The following is an 11058-nucleotide window of genomic DNA, read 5'->3' as shown; positions in this document are numbered from 1 at the left end:
TGTCTTAACCATGAAGCTTTCTTGGGGTAAGAGGCGGTCTCTCAGTTACATCTACCTACCTTATTGTGAAATTCCAAAACAGAACATACACTAACTTTGCACTCCTGGGATTATAAACAAGTGAGCCACATTCTGTCATGATTGCTTCAGTATTGACTACCTTTGACTGCAATTCTGGCCTGCTTCATTGTCCAGGAACTCGGACTACACATTCATTTCTTCAACCCATTTCTTCACACATGCTTGGTCCTGTTTTTCCCCCTCTTCATTCTCCACCTTCACTTTCACAAGAGAGACTACAATAGAATTTGCACCCTTGGAGAAAGACTGGATATTTCTGACTCTTAGCAGCAACGGCAAGAGTTAATACTGGGCTGAATCGTTGCCCTTGGCATCCTCCACCAGAAGTCCTGATTGGGAAGGGCTCTGCTTCTGCCCCTGGTGGACTTTGACAAGGAGCAGAACTGTTACCTACTAAAGGCTAAAGGCTCTTAAACAGAGTAGGGACTTGCTGTGGCTTTGAGCGCGCAGTTTGCTCAAGTTATCTCCCTAAGCTTATCTTCGGAAAAGGTAAGGAGGAGGAACAATAGGGGGCGGGGAGGTGAATTGATGTTGCTCAGTGTCCAATCCCAGGGATTTTCTAATGGACTCCTTATATTTTCCATCTTGCAAGATTGCAAGCTTAGGAAGGGTAGGATGTTATAGGCAGGAAATTCAGCCAGTATAACCAAAACTGGGTAAACTGGGGAGGGGGGGGAAAGACCTGGCCTAAAAAAAAAAAAACTTCCCATTTTGCTCTGTAGATAGGAACTATTTCAGGATTCAAAAGCCTAGCTGTGTTAGATGAAAACAGAGACACAAAATCGGAATCCCAGGTTCAAACTTCAGAAGGAAAGGGGGCAATTAGTGCGGGAAAACAAAGAGAATTTCTACTTTAAAATAGGATGTAGTCTTTGTTTCTGCTACTGTATGTCTTTAACTGGACCTTATATCTTTTTGCTTTGTGCCTGATTTACAGAATGTAAATCTCTAATTCAGTTCGCTTGAGGAGAGCTATTAGCATTCCAGTTTATAGTCTGATAAAAGGAAAACAGTGGATTATAGGAAAAATGCAACATTTCTTGAGCCTCTTAAAGAGTAATCGTTTTGTTATGTTCTCCATTAATGGACAGAGCTCATTCTGCCAATCATTTTTTCCTTTCTTGTATTGTTTTTGAGTTTTGGGTAACAATCCTAAAATACAAAGAGAACTGTTGATTGAATGCATTAACCTATGAGGGTAGATTGACACTGTAACATACCTGGAATAGTCCAGGAATGGCGTGGAGAAAATATACATACCTATTTCAACTACCGTAACCTCTACATTTTCTAGAATGTATTTAATTTTTAAACCACTCATTTCGCCTGAGTGACTCTAGACAGTTTACAAGTTAAAAAAAAAAAGCACAGTGATTGCTGAAAGATGGAGATCTCAAATGAGAGATACCAATCATGAATGGGTATTTACCCGTGCCAATAAAGAACTAGCAAATCAAAATCAGTGGTGGTTATACTATCTGTTTCATTGAAGGAAGGAATTATCTTCATGATCCTCTAAAGCAAGGGGTCCCAACCTTTTCTATACCCCACACCCCTAGAATGCTTCTGATATATTCTCGCACCCCTTAAAAAAACACATGATTATATGCATATAATTATACATATACACTATAATTTTGAAACTTCTAAACCCAAGTTTTCGCACTCACTGGAATATCATCTTGCTCCCCCGGTTGGGACCTCCTGCTCTAAAGAGTGCAAAAAGAACATGAAAATTAATTGTAGTAGCAGAGAAGAAATGTAGCTGATTGAAGAACAGGAGACACTGCTTTGTGGTGAAGTAACAAATGCCGCCAGAGTTAGACTTTATCTTTTTATACCCAAGCAAAAAGCCATTTCTGCATCTCACATCCATCTTTTGGATATCACTGGTCATCTTTCTAAATGGGATGTGGTGGCTCAGTGGCTAAGACGCTGAGCTAGTTAATCAGAAATGTCGGCAGTTCGGCAATTTGAATCCCTAGCGCCACATAACGGAGTGAGCTCCCATTAATTGTCCCAGCTTCTGCTAACCTAGCAGTTTGAAAGCATGTAAAAATGCAAGTAGAAAAACAGGGACCACCTTTGGTGGGAAGGTAACAGCCTTTTGTGTGCCTTCAGCGTTTAGTCATGCCGGCCACATGACCACAGAGATGTCGCCAGACAGAGCTGGCTTTTTGTCTTTGAAATGGAGATGAGCACCACCCCCTAGAGTCAGGAACAACTAGCACATATGTGTGACGGGAATCTTTACCTTTACCTTAGTCATCTTTCCTCTGAAGCACTGATGGAAAATTATAACTTTATTTCTACGCCAAGTGAAGTCAAGGCTAGTCCAATCTGGCAGAATAAGGAAATTGTCACAGGAAATAGAATTGGGGCATTAAATCCTTCTTTGTTATTTTTCTTGCATTTAAACTGTCCTAGGATAGGGAAGAAATTCAGGTGCCACAATAATTGGACTGGATTTGAATGCACAATTCCTTGACATCTGTAGCCTTGTATGCATGTGTTGGTGTCAGTGTCATTCTCTAACTAGTAGCTACATTTTTTTGAACTACATTGTATTGAATTGCACCTGACATGATTAAACCCTAACCAGGTGGACTGGGTTCACACAGCATGCAAAATGCTACACTGCTATTACTAAGATGCAATTGATGTAATATGCTATAGCACAAACATGCTGCTTTGTGATGTCCTGCTTCACAAAACTTTATAAGAAAGTGGCTGAGTTTCCACAATATGTTTCCAACCTCCATATTCTGTTGTTTTATATAAATACAATTACTGACAAACATGTGCAAAAAAAAAAATCATGGTAAGGTGCATTCAAGTAAAGTCATTAGCTGATGAAGATCAGGCATGGGGATGACCACAAGAGGTGTGAGACATATTCTTGCAGAATTATCCTCATCTTAATGTGAATGGGAGGCTCTAGGGTTGTGATCCACTCCAGGGTAAGAGAAACCATCCAAACTGTACCTTATGCAAGTTGTGTAAATGTCAGTTTAATCCTTTAATCTCCTCCCGAGCTTTGCTTGAATGAAGCATAGAACTGGGTACACGTTAACCGGGACCAAAGACAGTTACAAAACTGACCTATTAAACCTATTCAATAGTTTAAACTGGAATTCTGGAGGAGGGGGTTTATCCTCTACTATTCGACTATGGGACAATGGGACATAGTGGCTCAGTGGCTAAGTCTCTGAGCTTGTCAATCAGAAAGGTTGGCAGTTCGGCGGTTCAAATCCCTAGCGCTGCATAACAGAGTGAGCCTCTGTTACTTGTCCCAGCTTCTGCTAACCTAGCAGTTCAAAAGCATGTAAAAAATGCAAGTAGAAAAATAGGGACCACCTTTGGTGGGAAGATAACAGCATTCCCTGTCCCTTTGGCATTTAGTCATACCGGCCACATGACCTGCCCTCTAGAGTCCAGAATGACTAGCATATATGTGCAAGGGGAACCTTTACCTATTTGACTACCCATAGCTGAATCTTCCCTTCAAGAGAAAACTGGATATCAGATTCTTAGAAGCTGAATTAGACTTAATGAGTTTTTCTGTAATGATACTTCTCAATGTAAGTGTCACAAATTAGATGCCTTAGATTGTAGAATGGTGCAGTTTGGACCTTAAAATGGAGTCCCAAATCTAAATCAGGTAGAAACACATTTTATGCTAACTATTGAAGAGACTGTCCCACTGGAGTTATTAAGCAATTTTGCCCTATTTGAAGTCCACACTTACTGGGGTCCCCAAGTCAACAGATTGAACCCTTACTCCACATCATAGTGCAGTGCTAATTTGGATCAGGTTCATCCAGTCCATTTCTTTTATTTATCTGCAACCCAAAGCTGTTAGGTGAGAATAAATTAATTTCTAGCTTCCATCTTTGGAAGGCTCCCTAAAAATTCAAATTGTGTTGATGATTCATTAACTGTTTTCTAGTAGCTCTGTTTCCCCATTATTTCAATTAGCATAGATGTTTAGCAAGATAATTAATAGGGCCGCTTAAATACCAGCAGCTTGATCAATGTCTCTCAAAGGTATTATTCTGGAATTAAAATCCTAATGATTGATGCAGACTCAGACAACCTCATGACCCCTATCTCTGTAGGACTGCAAATCCTTTGATGAGCAGCCACTTGTCCCAAAAGGCAATTGGATTTTCCTGGGTGTTTTTTTCTTTGAATACATTATGCTTCCCATCCAAGCAGTGGTGAAATTCTTTTTTTTTTTTTTACTATTGGTTCTGTGGCCGTGGATTGGTGGGTGTGGCAAGGGAAGGATTCTGCAAAATATCCATTCCCTCCACACTCTGGGACTAGCCAGAGGTGGTATTTCCCGGTTCTCTGAACTACTCAAATTTCCACTACCGATTCTTCAGAACCTGTCAGAACCTGCTGGATTTCACCCCTGCAACCAGGAAGTTTTTTTCAGTGAAGAAGCTTTCTGGGTGAGAAGGGAAACATTTTTGAAGAAAAAAGCCCAAGAAAGTCCAGTTGTCTTTGGAAAAGCTCCTTTGGGACAACCATGACCTGGATGACTGAGAATCTCCATAGACATTGGGTGCCTTGTATTGGCTACGACTGATGGAAGTCATGATCCTAAATAAATGGAAAACCTCAGATTGCTTCTCCCTGAAAAAAAATATGGCATGTGTGGATTGAGTTAGATAAGTACCATTTGGACATTCGGAAGAGGACAAAAATGGGAATACTGGGGTCCCATTCTACTTTTGCCAATCCTTTCCCATCTCCGCAGGCCTTCAGCCTACCATGTGGTGCTACATTCTACTCATCAGTGTGGTTTGGGCTGTAGTCTGGTTCTTCCGCGACCAGAAGATTTTGAGCAACTTCAAAGACAAATATGTTTTCATCACGGGTTGTGACACGGGTTTTGGGAACATGCTAGCCAAGAAGCTTGACAAAAAGGGTTTCCACGTGCTGGCAGGCTGCTTGACTCAGAAAGGAGCCGATAACTTGGACCGCACCAGCTCGTCGAACCTGCGCACCACACTGATTGACGTCACCAGCTCCGAAAGCATCTCCAAAGCAGTGGAATGGGTGAAAGCTGAAGTGGGTCGAAAAGGTGAGTTTCGCCCCATCAGGGATCAAAGAGAAGACAGGAGAGTATGTGGGAAACTAGGAATAGAATTAGCTGTTTGAGCTCCTTCCCTATGTAAATAATCAACACACTATTCTTATAAGTCAAGGTTTCTCAACCTTGGCAACTTAAAGACATGTGGACTTCAATTCTCAGAATTCACCAGTTTCTTCATTTCTGTTGTGGTCACAGGATCTGTTTTCATAAATTGCAATAGCACTTAGACTTATATATCACTTTACAGTGTTTTACAGCTCTCTCTAAGCAGTTTTTACAGAGTCAGCATATTGCCCCCAACAATCTGGGTCATTTTACCCACTTCTGAAGGATGGAAGGCTGAGTCAACCTCTTGAAAATCTCCCAAACTGCTACCATTAGTTCACCATACCTTCCCTGGGCATGCCAACAAAATAAGGTTTTTCCAGCAGACCAATCAAAGCAGTCTCAGCCTCATAGCCTGCCCGGAGTCTAATTGGGTCAGGTTTGGCTCATCCTGAAAAGTCACCATTCTCTTACCTTACCCAACTGTGGGAGGAGAGCACCTTGTTGTAATTGCCCATCTCTGAGAAATTCACGGCACACTTCTTAAGGTTGGTCTCGTAATTTGCCTCTTTTTAAAAAAGGAGGAATCCTGCCCTCCCTCAGAGAAGCATTCATGAGGTTAACCAGGTGTCACTAGAAAGCTCCAGGCTAAAGTACAAGCTAAGTTGGACAAGGATCCAGAGGACAAGCAGTGGAAGGCACCATTTCAAGGACTCAATCACTGTCCTTCTGTATCATAAATCAAAACCAATCTATTATGTACAAAAAAGTGTTAACTGTACACCAAAGCTGACACCCAGATAGGCTCAAAGATGCCTTCATCTGCAAAATAATAATAATCCCTTATTGAAAATGGTATAATAAGTCCTCCAGAGGTCTGTGAGGAGGAAGAAATGGAAGAGTACAAGGTAGCTCTCTTACAAACAAAACTAGTCAACCAGCCATGAGGTTGACTCTACAAAACATTCAGGGAGAACAATGCTGTTTTGATGCACATTTATCAGATTTGTCAGATCTTCCTCCACTGGCACGCATAATCTGCTTTGGTGTTTCAGCCCAAACTTTCATACCTGTAGTATAAAGGTAAAAGTTGTGTCTGACCTTACAGATGAGCATAGCTCATCTGTTCCTTAGCTGAGCGAGCCAGCATTGTTGAAAGACATTTCTGTGGTAATGTGGCCAGCATGACTATACGCTGAGACTTATGGAACACTAGTTACCTTCTCACCGAAGTGGTTCCTATTTATTTACTCACATTTGCATGCTTTCAAGCTGCTAGGTGGGCAGGAGCTGGGGCAAGGATGGGAGTTCGCCCCATCATGTGGCACTTGGGTTTCGAACCCAGGCTGTTAGCTTTTCAACTGACAAACTCAGTCTCTTTAATCACTGAGGTAGTATAAAGCTACCTTTAAAAGGGGTCAAACAAAATCCTTGAGAATGGATCTGGCAAGCTCTATATTCCATGTACTAACCATAATCGTGGATAACAGTACGTGTTGCGCTATTTTGACGGGACAGCACATTTACACTGTTATACAAGCTGTATACTCACTACTTTACATTGTAGCCAAGCATTTCTTCAGTGTTGTGACATGAAGAGAGATACTTAAATATTTACAAATGTGAAGGGGTGTACTCACTTCTGTGATATACTAGTGCAATCAGTCAGAAACCTTTCCATGTTGCCTTGGAATATTGGACCGATAATCTTTACAGATAGACTATTAGTTCATTGCCACTAATTCAACCTTAATCACAAGGTAATCCATCCAAGACAATGAAAAAAATAAATGAGGTGAGGTGATCTCGCTCTCAGATCATCTCAGATATTCAGAACAAATACCAAAACAAACACAAGGCCTATACTACATGTTCCTAGTTGGGTTAGACCTCTGTCATGAGTACTATAAACTCCTGAATTCTTCCAGACAAATCAGCACCAGAGTAGATTTTGAAACCTTTCAGCACCAACTCCAGTTGTCATTTTAGTCTGTGATTCTGTTAGCCAACAGGGCAGGAGTTACATTAACAGAATTCCTCATCTACTGTATCTCTGATCCTACATCTTAGTTGCACACCCATTGTGCAACTTATATCCAATGATCCAATGTGGAATGTGGGATCAGAGATAGATCCAGATCTCTCACTGGTATCTTGGTAAGGGAGATTATTTTTATGAATTACACCCAACCACTTGCTGCAGAGAACACAAACTGGGGCCACATGAATTGGCTTTCCTACAGCTGGTGTGGTAGCATAAACAGAAAAACACCGCACCACCATACAGTTGCTGAAGTGGAAGCCCTCTGCAGTTTGTTTAGCGAATAAGCAGGATTGTTTTTCTCATTTTCCCCTCTCTCTCTTTCAATCATCTCCCAGGTCTCTTTGGTCTGGTGAACAATGCAGGTTTAGGCAGCTCTATTGGCCCCACGGAATGGATGACCGTGGAAGACTACCGCAAAGTCATGTCTGTTAACACTTTTGGAATGATCGAGGTATCATTGGCCTTCCTGCCATTGCTCAAGCGAGCGCGTGGACGAGTAGTCAATGTTTCCAGCGTCTTGGGGCGGATTTCAGCCAACGGTGGTGGCTACTGCGTTTCCAAATACACAGTGGAGGCCTTCTCTGACAGCCTCAGGTAGGTGGGCTTGATGCACGCTCATTCCTCAGGTCCACAATAGCCTTCCGCAGTCTCCCTATTGCAGTGTTTCTCAACTTTGGCAACTTGAAGATGTCTGGACTTCAACTCCTAGAATTCCCCAGCCAGCAAATGCTCTCTTCAAGTTGCCAAGGTTGAGAAACACTGCCCTATTGCCTGCTCTTAGTGTAACAATTATTGTTATTAAAACGGATGTCTTATGCTAACCAGAGGTGGGTTGCTCCCAGCTCAGCCCCATAGTGGAATTCAGAACCGCTACCAGTTCTGCAACCCAGGCCTGCCGCACCCCCAAACTGGTTCCTTTGCCACTGCTGGGTTGCCACTATTTTGATTTTTAGTGACTGCACATGGGCAGCTCACTGTAAATTGTTCTACACATGTGCAAAGAACAATTTACATTGAACAGCACGCGTGCACACAGCACGTGTTGCGGGCAGGTTGCAAACCGGTAGTAAAACTGGCAGAAACCCACCCCTGATGCCAACCCCCATGATAACCATTCAGACTGGGCTGTTTTCCCATTTTCAAAGATTTTATGGTGCCCATTGTTTCTTGAGAGATAAAGGTATCACGAAATAAGCATGTTGATCATACATAATCCTTGTGGCAACAACCAACTACACCATTATTGGGGACTGAAGGAATATTATGGAAGCTTTACATATTAGTATAAAGAATATAATTCAACCTTTCACAATATTTTGGTGTTTTTTCCCCCCCCCCCAGGAGGGACATGTATCATTTTGGGGTAAAAGTCTCCATTGTAGAGCCAGGCTTTTTCAAAACAGCCATGACTAATCTTGAAACGATAGAGGCCGCTTTGACGCACTACTGGGACCGAATGACTCCGGAAACCCAGCAGAGCTACGGTGAAGGTTTCTTTCGCAATTGTGAGTACTGATGCATTCTAGAATACAGGTAGAAGCAGGGAGGTAAACTACTCCCATTTGAAGCCATTTTCTGTAAAAAAAAAAAAAAAACCCTTCCAAACAAATGCACCGTGGCCATAGCCGTATTGCAGGGTTTAAGGATAGTTATTGTTCCCATCTCCATTCTCAAAATACTAAAACCTGCCAAAAAGTGACTGAAATCATTCTGAAGAAAGGGGAAAAAACAACCTTTGAGTAGGCCTTGCTCCCATTTGCATCCTTACTTTTGCGTTTTAAATAAAGCTTTCAAAATTTAGTATTTGGTTCCCAAATTTCAGTAGGTGCATAGCAACATCACTTAGATTTACATACCACTTGAGTGCTTTACAGCCCTCTCTAAGCCATTTACAGTGGCAGCATATTGCCCCCAACAATCTGGGTTCTCATTCTACCGATCTTGGAAGGATGAGTCAACCTTGAGAGCTGGTCAGGATTGAACTCCTGGAGTGAGCAGTGAGTTAGCCTGCAGTACTGCATTCTAGCCACTGGGACACCACGGCTTTTCGGCACGGCAAGTGTTAGTAGACCTTTGTATCTGCATATGCAATTTTCTACCTGTTCTAACACCATCGAAAGAATTGTGCAGATAAGCCTTACATCCCAGCAGTGATTTCAGTCAAATTTTGCAGTTTGCTAGTTAAATTCAGAATGGAGAACAGTTTTTCTTAACATGATGCCCATCAGAAGAATTGAACTCCCATCAATTTATACTGTTGGGAGTATAAACATCTGCCCTTAATCAGTTGTCTTCAGACTAAAGATCATCTGATTGAAGACAGTTAATTTAGGTCTAGGAGAAGTCAAGTGTTAGCTTGATGGGACCAGCTAACAAGCAGAGGAGTCGGCATCTTACATTAAGACAAAAGACATCCTAAAACAGTAACAGTAACCACTTATCAGGATAAGGTTAAGTATCAGGCAGAAAGTTTAATTTCTGATTATGTCCATCTCTCTGTAGACTTGAAAGTCCAAAAGTTCATCATGAACATCATCTGCGATTCTGATCTCAGCAAAGTGACAAACTGCATGGAGCACGCCCTTCAAGCTAAGCACCCCCGCTCTCGTTACAGTGCAGGATGGGATGCTAAGTTTCTGTGGCTGCCAATCTCTTATCTACCTTCCTTTTTGGTGGATATTTCCCTGGCTCTCATCTTACCAAAGCCAGCTCAGCGGATGCACTAAAAGCTGCTCCCTCATGATCAAGCTTGAGGCCTAAATGTTGGCAGATATACTCCTTGAAAGCTAATGAGAAATAAAAGGATTATTCAAAGAAAGCTGTTGTCTCGCCAGCTCTGGTTTCACAGGACGGTATGGAAACATTTCCATATCTTAATGTACTACTAATGTACTAATGTACTACTTGCTACTTACTATCCAGATGCTGAGGAATCATAAGGAACAGGGATATTTGGATGCTGAAGGGAAACGTTGGGCAAATGAATTGAGGAATCAGTGCCAACATAAAAGCACCTGACAAAAAGTGGGTACCATATATTTTTTCAAGCATAAGCTTTTTTAGTGAGACTTTGAGGTACACATGACAGTACAGGAAAGGGCAATATTGAATCTTAATTGCAGCATTGGGGGAAAAGGTTAAAGTAAAATCAGTATTCCAAATGGCAAAACACTTCACAGTTCATTGTCTTAACTCCAATCACCAAATCACACCACTGTTGCAGACTTTCAGAGGCAGAACTTGGGGAGACCTTGCAGGAAGTACTCCAAAAGACCTCGAGCTGCTAACTGTTGTGGTAGATTGTAGATTGCTCAACAGTCCAACTTTCATGCATCCATACATTCTGTGGGGAATGTTAAAGCTATGAGTAGGAATCTCTATTGGATTTGTTTGTTGTAGAACACCCCAATATCCAAGAGAGCTCAAAGATGATCTCCAGACCATAATCTGAAAACCTTTGCTACCTTTTTGTATACATGTCCAAGTCGTCTATTTAGAGGAGGAATAGATACCAAAGGTTCATTAGGTGAATGTATGGCGAAGTGAAGACATAAACGGATGTTTAGGACAAAACCATTTCCCCAGAGTTCTCATGCTTTCCCAGTTTCAATCCTGATGGATAATGGATGATGGAAATTCATTAGGATTCAATATGGCAGCTTGGGTTACATTCAACCAAAAATCTCTCAGTTTTTTCACTGAGCCCAAAGGATGACCCAACAGCCTTTCTTTGACTCCACTTCAGACAAAAATAGTTTTTAAAGTTAGAATTCTATTTTTAGCT

The 11058-nt window shown here is 41.7% G+C and overlaps 1 protein-coding gene across 1 annotated transcript; it reads left to right on the top strand.

Moving 5' to 3' along the window:
* The first annotated feature begins 430 nt into the window (after nt 1–430).
* Nucleotides 431–10086, top strand: LOC116503509 (retinol dehydrogenase 5-like). The gene is made up of 5 exons (XM_032209943.1): nt 431–570; nt 4847–5173; nt 7610–7868; nt 8616–8779; nt 9777–10086. The coding sequence occupies exons 2-5, from the start codon at nt 4861–4863 to the stop codon at nt 9998–10000; spliced, it is 960 nt and encodes a 319-aa protein (XP_032065834.1). The 5' UTR covers nt 431–570; nt 4847–4860; the 3' UTR covers nt 10001–10086.
* The last annotated feature ends 972 nt before the right edge of the window (nt 10087–11058 follow it).

The sequence above is a fragment of the Thamnophis elegans genome, chromosome 2 (assembly GCF_009769535.1).
Source record: "Thamnophis elegans isolate rThaEle1 chromosome 2, rThaEle1.pri, whole genome shotgun sequence".
NCBI classification, from domain to species: Eukaryota; Metazoa; Chordata; class Lepidosauria; order Squamata; family Colubridae; genus Thamnophis; species Thamnophis elegans.
Note: the sequence above shows the minus strand (reverse complement) of the source record. Positions and strands in the feature narration are given on the sequence as shown.

What these genes read in the sequence shown, in the direction of transcription:
- LOC116503509 (XM_032209943.1), top strand. Translation starts at nt 4,861, where the DNA reads ATGTGGTGCTACATTCTACTCATCAGTGTGGTTTGGGCTGTAGTCTGG. An exon ending in AGCTGAAGTGGGTCGAAAAG is followed by an intron (nt 5,174 to 7,609) that starts GTGAGTTTCGCC and finishes ATCATCTCCCAG; the next exon opens with GTCTCTTTGGTCTGGTGAAC. An exon ending in GCCTTCTCTGACAGCCTCAG is followed by an intron (nt 7,869 to 8,615) that starts GTAGGTGGGCTT and finishes CCCCCCCCCCAG; the next exon opens with GAGGGACATGTATCATTTTG.